At 48.2% G+C, this 23,602-nt stretch overlaps 1 protein-coding gene across 5 annotated transcripts in view; it reads left to right on the forward strand.

The window, feature by feature from the left end:
- Nucleotides 1–23,602, forward strand: part of TTC7B (tetratricopeptide repeat domain 7B) — a 192,316-nt gene that overhangs the window by 116,567 nt on the left and 52,147 nt on the right. For all 5 annotated transcript variants that reach the window (XM_054715834.1, XM_054715830.1, XM_054715832.1 and 2 more), the window contains 3 exons: nucleotides 1,232–1,304; nucleotides 3,860–4,020; nucleotides 21,262–21,378. In XM_054715834.1, the coding sequence (XP_054571809.1) occupies nucleotides 1,232–1,304; nucleotides 3,860–4,020; nucleotides 21,262–21,378 (351 nt within the window). The remainder of the gene's footprint in view (nucleotides 1–1,231; nucleotides 1,305–3,859; nucleotides 4,021–21,261; nucleotides 21,379–23,602) is intronic.

Raw genomic sequence — 23,602 nt, forward strand, 5'->3', positions numbered from 1 at the left:
GCGCGGGCAAATAGCCCGAACCTGTTACCCTACGGTGAGGGGAGTCCCAGGCACAGTTCCTGGTGGAGTAACCAGGGAGGGGGTTTAAGAGCAATAGAAGGACAGACTCCCCTTGCCCCCCCCCCCAGTCCCCACAGGAGCTGCCGCATTTGCCCAAACAATGGCCCCAATGGTTGGACTGCGTATTTTCTGGATGGCAAACGCCTGGAAGACCTCTTAGTCTTTTTCCCCACAGCAGATGGACAGGTCCATGAAAAGGCCTTATTACTGCGTGAAGCCATCCCTAAAGTGTTTGCCTGGGATATGGCTTCCTTTTTTATCCTGAATTTGTTTTCTGTCCCTAGAAGATCCTCCTTTAATCACAGAATGTTGACAGAACAGGATGAAAGTCTGTTTGTTATCGGGGCCCCACCATTTTTTAATGAGTCTGCTCCATCATGCCTTTTAAAGAAAGTAAAGTTGGTTTTCTCTTCCCTCCAGACTGTTCAGCAGAGAGGATGTCTCGTATACAGCCCCATTTTGAGTTGCTCATGGTGAAATATGATTGACTCCCACATAAGAGCAAGAATGACCACGTTGGCAGTTGGGAGTCCAGTACAGCTCTTCCCAGCTGGTGTCAAAGGCCAGTCAGTAACCCTAAGCCCAGTGTTTAGTTTTACACGTCAGAGTTGCGTGGACAAAACTAGCGAGCTGCATGGAGCTTGGTAGATTTGGAGGACTGCACGAGTCTCCTCCTCCTCTCCTAGAGTCAGTTCATCAAAAACTGGAACCTCGTTTTACCAGCAAAGCCGGGTCTTGATTTTTGTATGGTTTCTCTGAAATCCAGAAATTTGGATGAAGGTAGCGTTAAGGCCAAGCCCAAACTCAACCAAAGCGCAACTGCCTCGCCCAGGACACCCACGGCCCCACCGTGTCCCAGCGTGACGGTGAGCGGTCAGAGCTCAGGGCCTGCGGATTCTGCACCTCCAGGCTGCTCCTCAGAGCCCAGGGTCACAGCTGCTGCTTCAGAGGTGGACCGAGCACAAAGCAGGCCACTAGCATTCCTGTACACAGAAAAGGGGGGACACAGCACACTTGTTAGTACACCTTTGTTTAAATGAGACATTCCATAGTTAAATATGGAGTCTGGGTATAAAAATGCAAATGATAAAAATGCAAATGTGGCTTCTTGTTGGAAAGGGAACGTAGCATGGCCTCTCCCAGGTACTAACAGCCGTAAATACTTTTTCAGGGCCCACAGTCTGTCGCCTACAGATCACCAAGCAGCTTTCTACCTCGCTCTGCAGCTCGCCATCTCCAGACAGGTCAGTTTCTCGGATGTTCCTAAACTGGGTGCACGCTCTGTCTTGATGCGGTTCCTTCAGCGCCTCCGCTCGAGTTAGTAGCTGGTCCTCCGCCCGGGCTGACCTGGACCAGGGGCCCTCCTCCACACAGCGAAGACCCGGGTGCTCTGGTCAGTTTGAGCATCAGCTGTGTAGACACAGGCCAGGCTCTGCTTTAGGAGTTTTAGTCCATAGACCCGGAGGGCCCGGCCCGGGGTCGGATGGCAACGTGGACGCAGCACGTGGCAGACACCCTAAACCCAGGGGTCATCGAAGAGCCCGTGTGACTTGCCAGCAGAGCCCATGCTGAGCTCTCAGCAGAGGGGAGATTTAGGGTGGGGCCTGGTTGCCATTAGGTATCAGTGATTGACGATGCCGGTAGGCATAGACGGAAGCACCAACCAGTTCCTTTCAAATACGTGGAGGTCTGAACATGACACGCGGTGACTCCTGGAGTAGGAGCGTCAGCAGTGTCCTCAGTGGAGGGACACCTTCACTGGCCTTCATCCTCCCTGTAGCAGTCTCCAGAGGCCGCCTTTGCCTTCTCGTCCCTTCCTGTCCCCTCCCAGCTGTTCTGAGACTCTGGCCACATGCCTGCCTGCCCACCAGGTGCAAGACACTGGTGGTAACCCCAGCACATTCCAGAGAGCTGACTGGAGGGTGAACGAAAGGTCAGTTCCCCAGACGTGCCATTCCCCTGGCAGGCCCGGCTGCAGGCACGCATCTGACTTCTCGGAGAGGCGGCTCCCTTTGGCGACCTGGGGACTACGGAAACCAAGGTCCCCGCACCTGGCGTGCTGTGGCTCACAGCTGCAGGCTCGTGACGGCCACCTGGCCTCTCTCCCCCACCAGGACCTTCTCTCCCCTCCCCCGCGAAGCCTCCTACCTGCAGCAGCCTGCACTGCCCCTTCCTCTTGCTCAGCTCTCCTGTGTGGTGTCTTTCCCTCCTGACGGGAGGCTCCATGCGGGCAGGAACCATGGCTGTCATCATCACCGCTTTGCCCTGGCAGCTGGGACGCTGCCCGGCAGGTGGCAGGCACTCGGGAGCACTCGCTGAATGAAGGAGCCAGCCTTGCATTCCTTCAAGTCAGCTGTCCCTGCAGGATGCCGTTGTGAACCCTGTGTCCGTCGTCCCTGGCTGCTTTGGTCAGACTGCACATTGACACCCTGCCTTTCGACCCTCCCCACAGCGCAGGCGGGGCGCCGTTCACACCGTCAGTCCTCACCTGGGGCATGGACAAGGTCACAGAGCCTTCGTGAGCACACAGCATGGCAACCCCAGACCCCGGCAGCCGGATTTCCTGCTGACGCGGGCAGGGGGCTTGTGGCCTGTTATCTTTAGAGCCAGAGCCCTTTGAGTAGGGGGAGAGGGCGGGAGGGGAATCAGAAGATCTAGCGCCACTCTCATCCCAGAAGTTCAACAGCTGGGTGACCTTGCTCAAGTCATTTCACCCCTTGACTCAGCTTCTCCCGTAAACGATGGTCTCAAAGCAGAGAGCCTCCAAACAATGGCAGATGGTCTCCCTTCAGCTGTATTAGCCACGACTCTCTGGCTCAAAGCAGAGAGCCTCCGTAGCCAGCATTTGTAATCAAATTCATCAAAATGACATTTCAGAGAGGGAAACTAATAGATTTGGGGGGAAAAAAAAAAGTTGTGGCTTCCTACTAAGGAGTGAGGTTTCTGAAAGTTTGGGAAGAAGCAGGAGAGCTGAGAGGGGTCCAGCCAGGGGACTGACGTTGGGAGGGAGACGGGAGGGGTCCCAGGCCAGCTGTGGAGAAAGCTTCAGGTTGTAATTCTCCCCGGTGACTGCTAAACCTGCATGGAATCCAGGGTGTTCAGTATTCATCTGTGCATTTGATCAACCATCGTGCTTGGACGATTTTAAAGCAAGTCTTGAACAGCTGTTGCATTTTAAGGTCCAGGTTGTGTCCGGTCCCACTTGAGTTTGAATGTGGCATTGAACGTGGCACCTGCCATTTGTTTCTTGGATCAGGGTATTTGGGTTGTGGTTTGGAAAGGTCAGGAGGAGAAGGTTGTTTGTATGTGTGGTTATATATTTCCCCGATGGAGAACCAGGGCAAAGGAACTTGGCAGGAATCACAGGTGTCTAATCATTTAGAAAGCTGTTATAAAGTTCGTGACTTATTAAGCACTTTTATTTCAGTAATACTTTAAAAAATGAGAACAGCTCAGTTTTAATTCCACTAAAAACCTCTGGCAATTGCTATGTGCCTCCATGTAGTGAAATTATCTTTAGCATGATCCACAGTAGGTCAGTTTTGCAGAAAAAGAGGAAGTGTTTACTTAGGGAAAAATGAAAGATTGGTTACTGGCAGAAACAGTATTACTTCAATGATTAGACTATTGCTTGAAGAGAGCGTCTTGTTTTCGTGTTTGTGGCTAATATCTCGGTGCTTTCATAAAGATGGCTTCGTGTGTGTGTGTGTGTGTGTGTGTGTGCGCGCGCGCATGCGTGTGTACACATGTGTGCATGCATGTGTGTTTAAAAACTCTTGTTGGTTTTGTTCTAAACCAGATACCGGAGGCTCTGGGGTACGTCCGCCAGGCTCTTCAGCTTCAAGGCGATGATGTCAACTCCCTGCACCTGCTCGCCCTCCTGCTGTCGGCACAGAAGCATTCCCACGACGCGCTGAGCATCGTGGACATGGCCCTGAGCGAGTACCCGGAGAACTTTCTGTGAGTGGCCCTGGGCTTGCGTTTTCCTCACGCAAAAGCTATTACGTTTACTTCTTCCAGCTTCCTTCTCTGTAATCTGACTTCTTCATGGACATCCTGAGAGTAACTAGTACAAAACTCCTTTTACTCTTTTCCCCCATGATATTTAGAAACACATATACTGTTGACCCTTAACGCAAGGGCTAGGGGTGCCGACCCCCCGCACGGTGGAGGATCTGGGGAGAGCTTCCAACGCCCCGGAAGCTTGACTGCCTACTGCTGATGGAAGCCTTACCACTACACATACACAGTGGTTAACACATTTTGTATGTTACATGTATCCTATATATTCACTCTATAATAAAGTAAGCTACAGAAAAGAGAATGTTACTAAGAAAATCATAAGAAAGAGGAAATACATTTACAGTATTTATTGAAAAAAATCCACATGTAAGTGGACCCACACAGTTCAAACCCGTATTGCTCTAGGGTAGTGGTTGGCAAACTCATTAGTCAACAGAGCCAAATATCAACAGTACAACGATTGAAATTTCTTTTGAGAGCCACATTTTTTAAACTTAAACTTCTTCTAATGCCACTTCTTCAAAATAGACTCACCCAGGCCGTGGTATTTTGTGGAAGAGCCACACTCAAGGGGCCAAAGAGCCGCATGCGGCTCGCGAGCTGCAGTTTGCCGACCATGGCTCTAGGGTCCACAGCAGTCTGTTAGGTCATCCTTAGTAAGTTAAAATACGTGATCTGTTTTTTCCATCGTGTACCCTTGGGCACAGGAGAGGATGTTAGATGGGCTGTGGATGAACGTTTTTATTTTACTAGTTATGCAATCCTCCATGTACATTAGAAAAATATAACTGCGTATCAAAGTGTGATTTCAGGAAATGGTCGCTCGGAGGGAGGCTAAGAAATTTTTGTCATGAGTTGCTTTAAAGTCACTTTCAATAAAAAATGTTAAGCAAATACCGATAGGCAGCCCTGGGTGTGGCAAACATGGTATTGGACGAACCGCAGTGACTGGAACGCGGGAACTACAGCGTCAGGGCTCGTCTGTCCTGCGTTAACTCCAGGGTCTCCCTTCCCAGGTGTCAGGTGCTTGTTATATGTCAGCAACTTCAAACAAGATGCCTTGGTTTTATTCGCTAGGAAACTGAATTCCTCAAATCGGTCAATATTTGTACATCACCTAAGAACTGTCGTTACAGACTGCTAGACGCTTGCATTGTCTGCTTATCGTCACGTCTCCGTGGAATCCCCGAACCCAGGCTTGTCGCCGAGGCTTTGCTGAGCAGGACTTTGTCTTTGGCTCCTCGGCTCCTACTTTTTCCTCAGGGGAGTAGCTTAGTAACAGGTGCACAGTGGCCAGAGACAGTCAACAGCCCTGCGCCTGGCAGGTTCTAGCTGTCTCAGGGGCAAGGGCAGTAATGGGGTGGGGGCGGCTTGGGGCGGCGGGGGGGGGGGCGGGGGGAGGGGGGGTGGGCGGGAAGGAATGGAGCTGGTGGCCGGGCTGGCTCTCCCCACTTTCAGAAATAAGTGCAGCCGAGGCCGGTTTGGCTCAGTGGATAGAGCGTCAACCTGCGGACTGAAAGGTCCCTGGTTCGATTCCGGTCAAGGGCACCTACGTTGGTTGCGGGCACATCCCCAGTGGGGGGTGTGCAGGAGGCAGCTGATCGATGTTTCTCTCTCATCGATGTTTCAACCTCTCTATCTCTCTCCCTTCCTGTCTGTAAAAAATCAATAAAATATATTTTTTAAAAAAAAAGGAAGAAATAAGTGCAGGCCCACATTTTAAGTGGATCGCCTTTGGCTTGATTTCTCTGCCTCATCACCTCACTGTGTTTTAATCAGAGTTTCAGCAGCTCCCCTCGGAACACCGGTGCACACATTTCCATTACAAACATTTCTTTGTCTCCAAGTGAAAAGAGCACTTCTCTCCTCCCCATCCAGAGAGTTCTCATTATAATCCAGGCAACCTCCGACTGGAGATTTCTTTTGTAGGTTCAGCTACTTTGTGCAGAGGAACTAAAGGGCTTTGCTGCAGTGTTTGCTGCTGGCACATCTCAGGCTTGCTCTTTTGCATACCGAATATATTTCGGATTTTAGCCGAAGCTGGTTAGCCCATGGTGAAAGCGCTTGAAAAAGTCTCCCGTCCTTTACCCGACAGTAAAGTACAACCCAATGCAATTAAATTCCGCTTCTCTCATCCATATTTATAAAGCCACCTTCCCGCCTCGCACCCCCTGCGCCTTCATTAGAGCTTAGACTCGCCGGCGGCTCCTGCAGAGACACCCGGGGGGGACCTTCCCGGGGAGGGCTTCTTAGACCCATAGCCACCCCACACAGCAAGCAGTAAACAGTGGTGGCTAATACGGTAATGCCTCCAAGTGACAGCAGCTGACAGACAGCCTTTCAGGCAGTGTAAGGAAGAACAGCAGTAGAGATATTTGAGGAATGCAAGCCTGTTATTTTAATGTTAGGCCGTAAGCTCAAAAAAAGCAAGGCATATGTCAGCAGGTCCGAGAGCAGCCATGACTTGTTTGCTTTTTAAATATTTGTATTTCTTCCTTTGCGATGAGAGACTTCTTCCCGAGAAGACTTTATTAAAAGTTGGGCCAGATGTAGTCAGTCGATCCCGTGGTTTGTTCCCAGCCTGGGTAAGACTTTTTCCTGCGGGCCCCTGTCAGGGGTATGATCCGCGTGTTTGTCAGCCTTGTCTCCAGCCGGCTGTGGGTCTCGGAGCGGGACTGCCCTGTGCGGCTGGCCCCCCAGCCATGCCTCCCACAGGCTGAGCCGTAGTGGACGTGTGCTCAGCACCTGCTGGATGGAGGTGAGCCCCTTCCCACTGTTCAGCTGTTGAACGGGAAGCAACTTAGCCAGCCTCTTAGCCTGAGATAACAGAACTTTCTGGTCCCTGTTAAGCTTACCCAAGGTACTTAAACCTCTATCATGTCCAGTGGCAGTGAGGATGCACACCAGAGAGGCCAGAACTCCCAGGGCCTGTAGGTATTGCAATCAATGCCTTCCTTCGTTGTAATCATTGCATGGTAGGCACTCAATAATTCGTAGGAATTCCTCTTTCTATTACTGATACAGTGTTTTCAAATATGATATTTTAGAATCTTTTAAAATTGATATTAAATATTAAGTAGAAGCAAAAAGACTACTTAGTAAATATATTTAAAACAATACAACTGATATATGTGTGTATACCCCTTCTTCGTTTAAGAAAAAGAACATTAATATTGCCTTTTAATTTCCTGTGTACCCTCTATCCTAGCCTTACCTCTCACCTCACAGGTTAACCACTGTTCTGAATTCTACGCTGAGAACTGTCTTGTGGTTCTATGCCATATATGTTTTACTCCTAAGTAATGGAAATTTCTAATTTTGCATGTTTAAAAAAATTGTAATGGAATCATACTGAATATATCCTTATAGTACTTGCTTTTATTGCTTCACATTATGTCCCTGAGGTTCATCCATATTGCACACAGCAGCAATTTATTCATTTATCATATGAATAGCACCTATTGTATGAGCTTACCAAGATTTGTCTTTCTAGCCTACTGTAAGTGGTGTGTGGGTTGTTTCCAGCTATTATGAACAATGCTGCTGTAAACATTCTCGCACAGGCTCCCTGTGCACATGTGCAAGCATTTCTTTAGCTGTACACCCACCTTGGAGTTAAATTGTTGGGCCATAGGCTATGTGTATCTTCCATTTCACCAAATCATTCCAAACTGTTTTCCAAAGCGGTTGTGTCATTGTACACTCCCACCGGCAGTGCCTGGGCCCCATGTGGCTTCTTACAGCAATACTGGATGTTGTCAGACTTATTTTTGGTAATGTGGTTGTTGGTTAATGGTATCACGGTGTGAGTTTAAGTTGCCTGTCCTTCGTTATTAATGAAATTGAACACCTTTCTGTTTGTTTATTGGTCATTTCGCTTCTCTCTTTTGTGAAGCACAAGTAGAAGCCTTTTTCTGATTGGGTTGTCTTTTTTCATACTAATTTGTAAGATTTCTTTATATATTATGATTACAAGTGCTTTCATTGGTTATATGTGCTGCAAAAATCTTCCAAGCTGTGCCTTGTCTTTGCTTTCTCTTACTGATGTCTTTTGATGAACAGAAGTTACTGATTTTAAAGTAGTTGAATCTATCAGTCATATCCAAGGACAGTACTCCTGTGACTAGTTAAAACCGTGGCCTCCTCCAGGACCATGAAGGTAGTCTCCTAAGTTACCTTCTGAGAGCTCCCTCATTATCTTTCACACTTAAAGCTGGGAGTTCATCTGGAATTGGTTGTTTTATGTATGTACTAGAGGCCTGGTGCATGAAATTTGTGCACTCGGGGGCAGGGGGTCCCTCAGCCCAGATTGCGAGAGGGCACAGGCCAGGCTGAGGGACCCCACTGGTGCACCATCGGGGCCAGGGAGGGACGCGGGAGGTTGACCAGCCAGGGAGGGACCGTGGAAGGGCTCCAGGGTGTGTCCGGCCCATCTCACTCAGTCCCGATCTGCCGGACCCCAGTAGTAAGCTAACCTATGGGTCAGAGCGTCTGCCCCCTGGTGGTCAGTGCACGTTATAGTGAGCAGTTGAGCAGCCTTAGCATATTATTAGCATATTATGCTTTGATTGGTTGAATGGCCGACTAGACGACCGAACACTTAGCATATTAGGCTTTTATTATATAGGATGATGTGAGGGATCTGATGTAATTTTTCCCATATGGATCCCCAATTCTCCCAGCATCCTGTATTGAAAAGGTTCCCTTCCCTGGTGCTCCACAATGCCACCTTTGTCTTATGTGTTCATTAGTCATTGTGCCCTTCTCTGTGTGATGACCAGTCTTTCATCATTACTTTATTTTACATGATGTAGGTCCATCCTGTATCTTGCTATCCTCAGGCCTTTGAGTTTGTCAAGTAACACACAAAAATTTTTGTTGAGAGTTTTTTTATTGGAATTACTTTAAATCTAATAGCTCACACTGGAGAGAGTTATTTATGACATTGGGTCTTCTAATCCATGGTCATTAAAGCTCTAATTATGTAGGCCTTTTAAAAATGCTTTTTAAATGAAGTTTTATAATTTTCTTCATAAAGATCTTGCTCAATTTTTAATTAGATTTATTCCTAGCCACCTGAAAAAAGATTTCCATGCTTAAACCTCTGTTTCAGAGGTTAAGGAATTTCCTTTCTCCTGGTTTGCTAAAAGTTTTTTAAATCATGAATTGATATCAAATTGTATCAAGTGTTTTTTCTATATTTTTGAGTTGGTTATATGATTTTTGCTCCTGAATCTATGAATGTTGTATTAATTGATATTTTAAAATGTTAAATTAAACTTACATTCTTGAAATAAGCCCAAGCTGGTCATGATCTATTTGCTTTTTTATGTTATCAGTTTAATACTTTTTAAAAGAATATTTACATTTACGTTCATTTGTGAAATAGTGCGTATTTTCCTTTTTCAGTATAACCTTTTGGCATCAGGTTAAAGTGAGTTGGAGTTGTTCTTTTTTGTGTTTTGACAGCATTCATGTAAGATTGGAATTATTTGTTCCTAGAATAACATGTTTTGGTAAAATTCACTTGTAAAACCACCAAGGGCTGGTCTTTTTTTCTATGGAAAGACTTCTGATGCTTTTTAAAAATGATTATGAGATGTTCAGGTTTTCTGCTTATTTTATTAAGCTATGTATAATGCATAATACATATTTTAAGGATTTGTCCATTTCATATCAATTTTCAATTTTATTGGCATAAAGTTGCTCGTGATGTTTTTGTTTATTTATTGCACACAGCATCTGTGGTTAAGTCTTTTTAGTTCTGATATTGTTTAATGCATCTTCTTTTTCCCCCTGAACAGTCTTGCCAGATATTTGTTGGTTACATCAATCTTTTCAAAGAACCAGAAGCTTTTTTATCTTCTCAACTATATGTTTGCTTTCTCTTTTATGAATTTCTCTTCCTATTTTTATTTTTTTTTTCTTCCATTTTCTCTGAGTTTGTTCTTTTATTTGGTTTTCCTTCTTAACCTTTTAAATTGGATGTTTAGTCTATTAATTTTTCTGCCTTATTTTCTTTTTTTTTAATTTCTTTATTGATTAAGGTGATTCCCCCATTACTCCCCCTATTCCCCCCCCCCACTCATGCCCTCACCCCCCTGTTGTCTGTGTCCATTGTTTAGGCTTATATACATGCATACAAGTCCTTTGGTTGATCTCTCCCCCTTACCCCCACCCTCCCCTGCCTTCCCTCTGAGGTTTGATGGTCTGATCAATGTTTCTCTGTCTCTGGATCTGTATCTGTTCATCAGTTTATGTTGTTCATTATATTCCATAAATGAGTGAGATCATGTGATATTTATCTTTCTCTGACTGGCTTATTTCACTTAGCATAATGCTCTCCAGTTCCATCCATGCTGTTGCAAATGATAAGAACTCCTTCTTTTTTACCACAGCATAGTATTCCATTGTGTAGATGTACCACCGTTTTTTAATCCACTCATCTGCTGATGGGCACTTAGGCTTTTTCCAAATCTTAGCTATGGTGAATTGTGCTGCTATGAACATAGGGGTGCATATATCCTTTCTAATTGGTGTTTCTAGTTTCTGGGGATATATTCCTAGAAGTGAGATCACTGGGTCAAATGGGAGTTCCATTTTTAGTTTTTTGAGGAAACTCCATACTGTTTTCCACAGTGGCTGCACCAGTCTGCATTCCCACCAGCAGTGCACAAGGGTTCCTTTTTCTCCGCATCCTCGCCAACACTTGTCATTTGTTGATTTGTTGGTGATAGCCATTCTGACAGGTGTGAGATGGTACTTCATTGTCATTTTGATTTGCATCTCTTGGATGATTAGTGACTTTGAGCATGTTTTCATATGCCTTTTGGCCTTCCTTCTGTCTTCTTTCGAAAAGTATCTATTTAGGTCCTTGCCTTATTTTCTGACATAAGCATTTAAGACTAAAAATGTCCTGCTATGTACTCTATTAGCTTTAAACCACAAGTTTCAATATGTGAAATTTTTGTTACTGCCTAGTCCTAAATATATTTAAATTTCCATTATTTTTTTACTCAATTATTTTAGAACTGTGTTTTATAATTGTCAAACATATGCAGGGGTGTTTTTTTGTTGTTGTTGTTTTTTACTTATCTTTTGTTCATTGAATTGTGTTCAGAGACTATATATTTGAAATTATTTGAGACTGGTTTTATTAACTGTGCTATTCAGATCTTTATTCTTATTGATTTTTTTGTGTCTAATTAATCCAAAAATTATTGAGTTGAAATCTAACACTAGGATGGCAGGTTGTCCTGTTTCACCACGTAGTTATAGCAATTTTTGCTTTATGTGGTTTAAAGCTGGGTTGTTAGGTACATATACATTAAGAATTGCTTCATCTTCCTGATAAATTCAATTCTTTATCACTATGTAATAGGTTACATAATTCATTTTGCCTCTAAGTCTATTTTGTATGACATAGACATACATCTACATACATATATCTACATGCATGTGTGCATACACATATATATACAAACTAGAGGCCCGGTGCATGAAATTCATGCACGGGAGCAGGAGATCCCCTCAGCCCAGCCTGCACCCTCTCCAATCTGGGACCTCTTGGGGGATGTCCAACTACCAGCTTAGGCCCAATACCCTAAACCAGCAGTCGGACATCCCTCTCACAATCCTGGACTGCTGGCTCCTAATCGCTCACCTGCCTGCCTGCCTGGTCACCCCTAACTGCCTCCCCCAACCCCTGCTGGCCAGATCACCCCTCACTGCCTCTGTGTGCTGGCCTGATCGCCCCTAACTGCCCCACCTGCCGGCCTGGTGGCCCTAACTGTCCCCCACTGCCAGCCAGGTTGCCCCCAACTGCCCCCTCCCTCCCAGCCTGGTCACTCCTAACTGCTCCCCCCCCCCCCTGGCCTGGTCACCCCTTACTGCGCCCCCTGCCAGCCTGGTTGCCCCCAACTGCCCCCCCCTGCCAGCCTGGTTGCCCCTAACTGCCCCCACTGTCAGCCTGGTCACCCCCAACTGCCCCCACTGCTGGCCTGGTCACACCCAACTGCTCCCCCGCTGCTGACCTGGCCACCCCTCATGGCCCCCCCACCGGCCTGGTCACCCCACACAACCTGTTCAGTCATTTGGTCGTCCCTCACGAACCCCCCTGCTGGCCTGGTCGCCCCACACAGCCTGGTGTTCAATCATTGGTCGTCCCTCACTAACCCCCCTGCTGGCCTGGTCGCCCCACACAGCCTGCTGTTCAGTCGTTTGGTCGTCCCTCACTAACCCCCCTGCTGGCCTGGTTGTAGGCAGCCATCTTGTGAGGGCATAAGGGTTAATTTGCATATTACCTCTTTATTATAAAGGATGTGTGTTTATGTGTGTGTGTGTAATATCTTTTTTCATTCTCTTATATTTTATGTTTTAGATGTTCTCTTGTGCTCATTATGTACAGCTGGTTTTTCAAAAATCAGGCCAATGTTCTTATCTGGAATATTTAGCTCATTTCCGTTTATTGTAAATACTGATGTATTTGTATTAGTGTCTGTCATCTCACTTGTGCTTTCTATTTGTGCTGCCTTTTTGCATTCCTTATCTTTTCCTTTCCCGCTTTCTTTTAGATCAGTTATGTTCTTATTGCATATTTTCTTTTACTGGTTTGGAAAAGAAAGATGCTGTTTTGGTGGTTGTTTGATGATTAACCTAGAGATTTTATTTAGCAAGGGCTGGCTAGCTTTCTGAGTTTGGGTCTAAAAACGGATTTGTCTTTACTCTCAAACAGAGGTTGTGAAGCGGATATAAAATTCTAGGCTCGCCTTTTCTACAGCACAAGTGCTCAGCTCTGTTGTTGTTGGGAAGCTGAGGGTTTACTCTCCGTTCGTTTTGCTTGTCCTGTCTTTCTCTCTGGCCTCCTTGCCGTGGTTGCTGATGTTTCATGTTTCATGACAACACTGGTAAGAGTGGGTCCTGCCTGGGATTCATCTGACTTTTTAAAACTGTGGGTTGGTATTGTTTGTATTTTTTTATCACTTCTAGAAAATTCTCAGCCACATGTCTTCAAAGATTTCTTCTCTTACAGATAGCGTATGGCTGGGTCTTGCTTCTTTAATTAATTTCTGCCTTTGTCTCAAGTGTTTGCCCATTTGCATTTACTATAATTAATGATATGATTGAATTTATGTTTGTCATTTCTATATGTGTCTTGTCTTTTTCTTGTTCCTTCTATACTGCCTTCTTTTTCTGTTGAAAAAAACACACGTATTTTTAACCCTTTAAATATTAAACACCTAAACAAATGGATGAAAAATTGATATTTGCTAATTATGTGTTAAATCTCTCTAACAACATCCTGAGGTTTCCCAAACTATAATTTAACAAAGTTCATACATTTTTATACTGAACAGTGTTAATAAATTCTGAAAGATTCACTATTTACTGTACTTGGTATAAGAGCCTCGAACTTTCTTTTGAAATACAGGTTTGTAAAAATTTTCTAATTGATTCGTACATTTTATTAGTAATTTTCCTCATTGACCTGAGAAGGTAGAAGTCAGTGCCAGGTGCGGTCTGGAACCCTTATCTTTCCTACAGACAGTGTGGCCGTCTGCCACCAGGGCTTGATCAGACCCTCAAAGAATTTGTGTTTCTGCCACGGAGAGTCCTTTGTAGATGAAATATTGGGATGAGAACTGACGGTTTGTTACGTTTTGTTAGTGTAACTAATATGTGTTGTTATAAGTCAGTAAGCCCCACATGGCTTCTAAGAGCAGCCACTGCCAGCGTTTAGTTCTTGCCCTGAAACAAATTGTGGTTGAGCAACTTTCCTCATCCTACATTTTTAATTGATTTTAATTTTACTCCTTCCTATTTAAATAGAATGCATACAGGTCCCTTTTCATGTGCTCTAAGAGCGGTCAACAAATCAGTAGCACACTTGAGAAACCATCAACTGTTACCACAAAGCACAGGGAAGCAACTTCTGAGACCTCTGAAGGAGGCAAATACAAGGGGACCGAGTGTGTTTTCTGGTCCATAACTGGGATGTATCGGGAGATGCTGAACAGATTCTCAGTGGCCTGATGGGAGGACCACACCCTCGTCTACAGCACCCTCCTCTCTGTATGTAGTCTCTGCCCTGCACAGGTGAAAGCAGATTCTGTGCAACAAACCCATTTCTTTGTACGCCAGTGGGAACTAACTGTATTGGAAGAAGTGCACATGTGTAACATTCACTCATGTAGTAATAATGATCACTAGCATCTATACACTGCTTTGTCATAGGCAACTCTTACCAGCACTCAACACATTTTAAATAATTTAATCATCATTACAACCAGGGTAGGTAGTGTCATTCCCATTTCACAGGTAAGGAAACTGAGGCACAGAGAGGTTAAGTAGTCTGTCTAAGATTGTGTACCTAGTACGCGGTGCAATGGTGATTTGAACCCAGGCAGTCTGACCTCCACATCTGGGCTCTTAACCGCCACTCCCATCTTCCCAGCACTCTGCACGTCTCTCTCTTCCTGGCTCCTGCCTGACTTTAGGGGAGGGAGCCATTTCTGTCTTGCAGACTGCGTGGATTCCTTCAAGTCCAGGTCACATCCTCAGACTTGGGAATGTGGGGAAGTCGGCCAAGGGAGCTGCGTCAGGGACCCCTGGAGTCACACTGCCCCGTGTCAGCGACCTGGACTTTGGGGAGACAGGGACATGGCCTTTGGGGAGTAGACTCGCTTGCGGGTCACCTGCTCCCCATTTAGAAATGACCCATGGCTTTGTGGTTTAGGGAGAATAGATTATTTTATTTTAGAGCCAGAGTAGATCAGATAGTTCCTGGTCACACATTTCCTCACCAGTGGTGTTTGACACCCCCTGTGCCAAAGACACTTGCTTTCCAGCTGCTCCCCAAACTCCAGGGCAGGTCCTCTGCCTCGGACTTACTTTCCACCCTCTGCCCCCAGCTCCGCCGGTCAGACAGCACCCAGGCACCGTCCTGCCTGCTGGTGTCCACCTGCTGCTGCTCTGTGGACGGTGCTGAATGAAAGGGCTCCCTCATAAAGGTGCCGCCCTCGGGCCTGGGAGGCGGCCCCTGACACGGGGCGGTGTGACTCCAGGGGCCCCTGACACGGGGCGGAGTGACTCCAGGGGCCCCTGACACGGGGCGGTGTGACTCCAGGGGTGCTTTCAATCTGGGCCGTTTCCAGCTCGGTGCTGGCTCTAGGACGCTAATCCGATTAGTAGCTAAAGCAGGAGAAAAAAAAAAAAGAGCCAAACTGGGGTTTCTTGAGGTGATTTATTTTAGCTAAATATCTCAGTTATTTGTTCTAAAAATATCACCAGAAGGATGGGGGAGTAGTCCAGATTGTTGACACTTTGACTGAAATGAGAAGCAAAATGTAACTGATATGGGATCTAGCAGGAGCTCCTGCCTGTCAGAAAGAGGAGGCGGGACTAGACCAGGCGCCCTCCTCTTTGCCAGCCCTCAGAGAGGATGGACCGGCCCCCAACACCCGCCACTCAGGAGCAGCCTCTCAACCAAGGATGAGGGGCTGCTAAGTTCAGCAGAGCCAGGCGTCTGCTCCCAAGACTTTCTTTTGCTACGTAAGTGTGTGCGGTGTGGCTTTCCCCAGGAACCAGCAGATCTGGGAGCCTGCGCTGGGACAGTCACAGGACAGCAAGGCCGTGGTGGAGGAAGTGCTGAGCGGCCTGCCCAGTCTTGTGGGCACATTGCACAGCGCCTCCTTCTTGAGAAAATGTGGGCCTTCGAAGTGGTCAGAGTCTAGAACGTCCTCAGCGGCTAAAACTCCCAGGCGGAAGCTTGCCAGTGCGCCTCCCGGGTCAGTCGCTCGACGGGGCCTTATCCTATTTTTTAAAATGTCTTTATTGATTCCTTTTCTTTGGAGAGAGAGGAAGAGAGGGATAGAGAGATAGAAACATCGATGAGAGATGGACATCATTGATTGGCTGCCTCCTGCACGTCCCCTACTAGGGATCGAGCCCACAACCTTGGCATGTGCCCTGACCAGGAATCGAACTAGCGACCCCTTGGTTCCTGGGTGGACACTGAGCCATACTGGCCAGGCAAGGGCTTTATCCTAGAGAAGACGCATGGATGGGAAGAGCCCTGCCCTCCCACCCTCCTGTGGTGGCTCTGCAGGCAATCGGACCAGCAGTAAGCGTGTGTGTGCTTTGGGGTTTTACAAAGGGAACAGGTACTCAGATTCGGTCCCTGAAAAGCCCATAGTGTAGGGGGTTCCGTCGGGCGGCCTGTGAGCTGACATCTCCTGGTAGAGTTCCGTTAGGTCTGCACACATTTCCTTTCCTTTTAGTGAAAAGGAAAGCCTTGGTTAACTGGACCCTTCAAATGACTAGAATTTCATAGGCGCCTGACTTTTAGGTGAAAGAGACAGGTCGCAGAGAGCACAGGCCACAGGAAAGTATTTTAAAGACCCGCATTGATATACCCCAGGGACAGTGCCCCGCAGCCCAGACTCCGGCTCTCCTGCCGCCCGCTCACGCCTCAGAGCCACCACCTGTCCCCGTGGTCTGGTCTCTCCTCCTGGTTGGACTGTAAATTCTCTGAGGGCAAGGAACTGTATTTTATACCACGTTTACTTCCACACGGTACTTAGCACAGATCTTCACATATCTTAGGGTGTGAGCTGTTTGGCAGTGGATTAGAAAATGCCGCACGGCATCATTAGTGTCGGTAGTGTGGTTAGACCAGTTGAAGCCATGCTCCTCGGTTTGTTCAGCGCCCTGAAGTCTCATGGGTTTGGGTTTGCATCGCTGTCCCCCCAGTGCCTGGCCGTGTGAACTTGGACACGCACTTCACTCTCAGCCTAACGTGCAGGGTTGTTGTAAGAATCGGTGATTAAATATTTAAGGTGTCTGACAGCTGCTGCTATGTCACTTGTCTTGCAAGCAGAAGTTTCCTGGCCTGTAGCTTGTTGTTCCACAGTTGAAAGAGCTCTTGTCTTTTCTGGAGTTGCATTTCCGTTTGGCAAGAGAAAGCTCCTAGTACTTGAGGCTGGCTTCAGTGAAAGGGGTGCTATTTGGCCTGAATCTTGAAAGATGGGTAGATGCTTAAAAAGCAGAAAAGGATGGAAAGGCATTTCAGACAGAAGGAACAGCGTGTGCGGAGGCCCAGGGGCGTGAAGGAGGGTGGCAGGTGGAAGAAGCTGATGTTGGTTGAACGAGGGACGTGCACCATGAGCTGTGGAGCCAGATCACGAAAGGTGTGTTGCGTGAGACGCTAGATTTGGGCTGTTAGTAACAGTCAGACTGGCATCTTAGCAAGTTCCTCATTCATTTCTGGTAAGTTTTCCATCAGTCTCTGAACAACAAGTGTTTAAATTGGGTTCATGAACTTTGAGCCAGGGATGGGGGGTAGGAGTGTGGACTGTTTTCCCAGGTGACTTCTTTTTTTTTTTTTTTTTTAAATATATTTTATTGATTTTTTTACAGAGAGGAAGAGAGAGGGATAGAGAGTTAGAAACATCGATGAGAGAGAAACATCGATCAGCTGCCTCTTGCACCACCCCCTAATGGGGATGTGCCCACAACCAAGGTACATGTCCTTGACCGGAATCGAACCTGGGACCCTTGAGTCCGCAGGCCAATGCTCTATCCACTGAGCCAAACCGGTTTCGGCCCAGGTGACTTCTTAACTATTCTTAGAGAAACATCTCACTTGATTCACGGTCAGACTCGGGTGACGGGCAGCAGGCGGTCTCTGGCCGTCACTCTCCACTGTCCCCCCAAAGGTGCCACATACTGAGATGCCGTCCATGCTGGTTGGTCCCACGTTTTCTCGTAGCTTGCTTTTTGGCCTCGTGGTTTCCTCGGTAGATTGAGTGTAATACCTTTGGACAAATGAATGCTAGTCGGCGGCGGCGTGCTCAGGTGACACGGTCACCGGCCCCCAGCAGCCCTATCGTGTGGGAGCAGGCTCGGCGGATATGGTGACGGTCTCCTTGTCCTGTTGTTGGTGTTGTCTTTGCCTGTGAACGAGCTCGGGGCTGGGGACACGGTGATGAGGAGCAGTCTCTGAGGCAGGGCCTCTGTCTCCTACCTTCACTTGTGCGTTCGAGGGCGTATCACAGGGGGAGGCTCCTCGGGGCGTCCTGCCCACTGTCTTGGGAACAGCCGACGGCGGCTGAGCCTTCGCTTCTCCCCACCCGTGCTTTCGGGCTCCCTGTCTCTGCCAGTGTCTCTCTCCTGTGCTCCTCTGCCTCTCTCTGTCAGCGGGGCTCGGCAGTTCGCCTATTGTTCTTCCTGTCTGGTTCCCTTAAATCCAGCCCACACCTCTTCAACTCCACATCCTCAGTCAAGTGCATGCAAGCTGTTATTTCATGTTAATTAGAAGTTCTTTTTCCAGCCAAGAACCTAGCTCGGAACCGTTCCCCAAGTTGAGGCATGGCGATGGGCTCTGGCGTTTTGGAACCATTAAAGGGTCCGTGGGCATTGTTCTCGGAGCCACAGCGCCGCCTGTGCGGGGACACCGTCCCCACCAGCTGAGGCCCTCCCTGGGGCAGGCACCCTCCAAGCCCGGCCGAGCCCGAGGAACTCGGGTGGCTCCCAGAGAACATCGCCCCATCCTAGGCCGGTTTCCGTGGCCAGAGTTGCTCGGCAGCCAGCCCGCATCCAGGCAGGTCTCGGCCTCCGGTAGATCTCCACCAGAAGCTGACAGGTGGCCTTTGGCACCTCTCCTTCTGTGGTAACACCTCTCCCAGTTGACCCTCTTGGGTGGGAGGTTCTGGCGGAAACGTTCCACCGCCTCCAGGGCTCACTGAAGACATCAGCAGGCGTCAGCATCTGGCCCCTTAAAAACCCCTCCACACCCCCCGAGTGGCTGTCAGGTGGGCCTGGAAAGGCCTCAGGAAATTTCCGCTTCCTGGGAAGGTTTTTAGCAGAAACCGAGTCCTGGTCTGCTGTCTGGGCTCACTCTTTATGCCCACCCGCTCGGAGATGAGAGACCGCATCCCTCGCATTACCTGGCTGCCGTTCCATCATCCGGCTCCTGCAAACCCAGGCTTGAGGAAGCTGGCCCCCCGACTCCCCAGGAGCCCCCATGTCCCCTTGGGCATCCTGCGTTCCATTCAGAGGGAGTGTCGGTGCCAGCTCACTCCTGAGCTTGGGCAGTGACAGGACACCCTCATTCCGTCTCGGGACCACGGAGGAAAAAGAGACTTTCCTCCTCCAGAGGGCCTTCACGAGTCCATCACGCTGTGGGGGGCTGAGGAATTCTCCTTGATGTCTAACTTAAATCACCAGAAACATATTTCTTTACATCCTGGTTTATAGAGAAAGTAGTCGGTGAGCAAATGCTGATTTCAGGCCCAGTGACCTCCGAGCACAGCTCTAGGCACCATGGAGGTGAGGCCCGAGACAGAGAGAAGCACCAGCCACTGAGAAGGGGTTTTACAAAGATGGCATTGACATTGTTCTTAAAGGGCCAAACGCAGGGCCAGGAGCACAGGCAGTTCAAGGAGAGGAGCTCCTCCCTCCCTCCTCCTCCTCCTCCTCCTTTTCCTCCTCCCCCTCCTCCTCCTAAACAACAACAACAAGCACCAGCATACTGAGTAGACCTGTGAGAGTGTGAAAGTGGTATTAGTTGAAGACTTATTTGATGAGGTGAGGTTTTAGGTGAATTTAGGAAGAACGAGGAGATATGTGGATGAGTAGAGATTAAGATTGAGAACATGGCATATATATTCATAGAATTATGACAGAACCATAGCCTTGGGCCAGTGAACTCTATTGGCAGGAGTAAAGGGTCCATTGGAGGGATGCTCAGACCGGGATGTGCCATAGGCGTGGCCAGTGGGCAGAGTGCCTTAAAGGGCTTGGTGAGGGATTTGACTTATTATTACAGACAGTAAGGAATCACTGTAGTTTCTTGAGCTGGGAATGAGAATTATTTTTGGAGATTTTTTAAAATCCTCATCTGAGGATATTTTTCCAATGATTTTTAGAGAGGGTAGAAGGGAGGGAGGAGGGTGATAGAGAGAGAAAGAGAGAGAGAAACATCAATAGGAGAGAGAGACACACTGATTGGTTGCCTTCCGCACGTGCCCCAACCCAGGCCAGGGATCAAGCCTGCAACCAAGTTACGTGCCCTTGACTGGGAATCAAACCCGTGACCCTTTGGTGTGAGGGCCAATGCTCTAACCCAGGGGTGGGAAACCTTTTCTCTGCCAAGGGCCATTTGGATATTTATAACATCATTCATGGGTCATACACAACTATCAGCTTAAAAATCAGCCTGCTCTATTTGGTCAAACATTTCATTAACTCACCCCTAATGCCTTGGCAGGGCCAGACCAAACGATTTGGAGGGCCTTGTACGGACTGAGGCCAGGCGTTCCCCACCCCTGTAACCACTGAGCGAAACCAGGGCTGGAGGGCTTTGTAACACAGTTTCTTAGAGCCGTGCAGGTCAAGGGGTAGGAAGACCATGAAGCGGTGCCTGGGCTCATGCTGGGGCTTTCGCAGGTCCTTGATCGTGATGAGCGCAGGACCAAGAGAGCTGAGGTGTACAGAGAGACCTCAGTAAATTTCTGGGTGGGAGAACTCTGAGGGTCTGAGAAAGAGAGAAGGGTCTAAGCTCAGCGCTCAGAAGGTCTGATGGAGGTGAAGCCATTGGTGATAACAAAAATAGGGAAGAGACAGCGGTTGTGGAGGGAGTTGGTGAAGTCCTCGCTGCTAATAGTCCTGGCTGGGGAAGACAGAGAGGGGAGGGAGGGGTTGCCCTTCCTCTCGGCACTTCAGCTCAGGCTTTTCGAAGCTCATGAGATAGATGATCTGTCCACCTTCACATGATGAGGATCACTGTGGAAGGTTAATTGCAGATATTTGCATCAACTGAGTCACATCTTCTGTGTAATTTTGTAGATAAATCAAGATTAGCTTTCAATGAATTTTTGCAGTTTTGCAGGTAAATTGGTTTTGTTCTGGAAAAGCATGCTCTTAATGAAATCCCTGTGTCCTGAATAAAATTAGCCACTCTGATGAATTTCGCCCGACCACACGCGGTCATTGCCTGCATTGGCCTCAGTGGTGAGGCTCAGACAAAGCCCCACGCTGAGCCGGGAGTTCTGGAGCCCTTTTTGGGGTGAGGCCTTTGGACACCCCATTCCTGAGTGAGTGCAGTAGCTCCTGAGTCCGAACGAGGCCACTCCCTCGGGTGTAAGCTGTGTCCTCTCCTCCCTTGTCTCCCCACCACAGACTGCTGTTCTCCAAAGTGAAGCTGGAGTCACTGTGCCGGGGCCCGGATGAGGCGCTGCTCACTTGCAAGCACATGCTGCAAATATGGAAATCCTGCTACAACCTAACCAACCCCAGGTAAGAGGCCAGCGGGGCCTGTTCTGTGGGGGGTTCCCGTGGGCCCCTGCCTCTCAGCACCCTCTGACTGGCATTGAGCAGTGCCCCTCCGGGTCCCCGACACAGCAGGTGGCACGCTCTCTCTTCAAGGGGATTTTCTCCTGGTGGCTAAGGAGGCCATAGGTCATGGGTTTCTTTTGCTTTTGCTGCCACGGTGGCCACTCAGCTCAGCTCACAACTGATGACTAGCTGATGATTTATAGTTAGTCGGTTATATATTCCAGATCGGATTCTTACAGGAATATTTAAAAGACCTGCACAGACAACAGGCCACATCCTACTAAGGAGAGTAGAACTTGCTGTGGGCATGGTAAAGTGCTATTTTCAAAAAGTTAACATCATGACTCAAATAGAAATTAAGCATGTGTCAAAGATTTTATTTTCCTCATTAGCTAAAGAGGGAATCAGTAAAATGGTAAGGCTTGTTCCAAGAAGACTATAAAAAGAGATTCGCTGAAACGAATTTGCAAATAAATGCAAAAACACTGCCCTGTGGGACAATGAAATACGTTGTTTGGGATTACCTTTTGTGCAAGGTGGAAATCGATTGTATCTGGACCAGGCGTGGTCAGGGGAGTCAGTCTTAGAGCCCCACCCCACAGAGGCAGACCGTCTGGGGGCGTGCACTGTCCACCCCCGCATGTGCTGAAAGACACCCCATAACCTGCTGTGGCCATTTTCAAGCCTGGGCAGTTTTTTCTGCTGCATGTTTAGGTGACGGAGTGCACCCTGCCTATCAAGCAAGTAATGTAACAAACAGGGATGTAATGATTCCAGTGAATTCAAACAACTGCTCCTCCATTCAGGGTGTTTTTCAAGCTCGTAGCTAGATGTATGGCCAGCTCACATTATGCTCTTACACTCAGGAGCCTAAAAATGTACAACTCAGATGGTAAATGTGTACTAAGGGTGTGGCTTGCTCAGTCTGGCCCCCCAGGAGGCCGGCCCGTGGCAGTGGCCATGGCCCGTGGCAGGTGGCCGTGGTCCCCAGCTGCTGGCCTGGGGAGAGGAAAGGTGGGTGGACAGCAGGGAGCAGCAGAGTGTAGGTGGGGCTCCAGGTAAGATTCTGTTTTACAAAAGTTTCTGTAGTTAAGAAACATGTCATGATCAGGGCCCTGCTAAGGGCATGGGTCCTTGGGAACTGACATTAACAGACACAACCGCAGGCCCCTGGGGGTGCAGCAGGAGGGGGCGCATCCTGGAAAGCCACGCAGTCCCTTGCAGAGCTGGGGGGCAGGACTTAGACGAGAGTTCCCTTCGTAACCATAAATCCTCCTCTTGATGAGAAGAGTGTCTTTCCTTTTGAGGGTATGTTCTGAAAATGAAGATCATTTTAATTTTTAAAAAATTCTCCTTCTCTAAATCTTTAAGCAGAAATAGAAAATGCTCGTATTTGTGCTCCCTAAAGCCCCTCCCTCCTGGCCTATCAGAAGCAGCAGGTTTTGGGGAGACTCTGCCACCAGCCCAGCTAGCAGGAGATCCTCCCCTGGCCGCTGCTTCCTTCCATGGCCGAGCACGGTCCTCTGCCTGTGCCCCCTTTAGAAAGGAGAAAATAAATCCATCAGCGTGCGCATTGCCAGTTTTCCCTCGTTTCTCCACACTTCTCCCACCTCCCCACATTTCCTCCCACTTAGCAACCAAGAATATTGAATGTGAAGAGGAAAAAAAATAGCAGAATTGGAAAGCTTTTTAAAAATACTTCACCAAATGCCTGGGCTGTGTCCCTGCGTCCTGTTTCCTAAAGGGTCTTTGAGGGCTGGAGCTGGAGGAACCCTCGCTTCAGGCGCAGCCGGGGTGGGGGTGGGGGTGGGTAGAGGGGGACCCATCACAGAACTGCACCCTCCAGCTACTGCTCCCTCCAGCTATTCCTCCCTCCAGCTACTCCCAAAGCCTGAGGGAGGGGGTGGTAATCAGGCAGCCCCTTATTAAGGAGCTTCCTCTTTTTAAAAACACTTTATTTATTTTCTCTGGGATATAAATAAATGTTTCTCCTGTAGCCCTTTACCATTGTGCAAATTTAGACATCCTCCCCGAATGGTGGGGAGACGTGACCTTGGCAAGAGAATAGAGCATGGAGAGGGGAGGGCTGTGTCCTGACAGGGACGGCACGCGTCGCAGTTCTCCAGTCAGCGCTGGGTGCAGCAGCCTTGAATCTACGATGGGGTCACACGGGGTTTTAGGAAAG

Source organism: Eptesicus fuscus, chromosome 5 (genome assembly GCF_027574615.1).
Source record: "Eptesicus fuscus isolate TK198812 chromosome 5, DD_ASM_mEF_20220401, whole genome shotgun sequence".
NCBI lineage: Eukaryota > Metazoa > Chordata > Mammalia > Chiroptera > Vespertilionidae > Eptesicus > Eptesicus fuscus.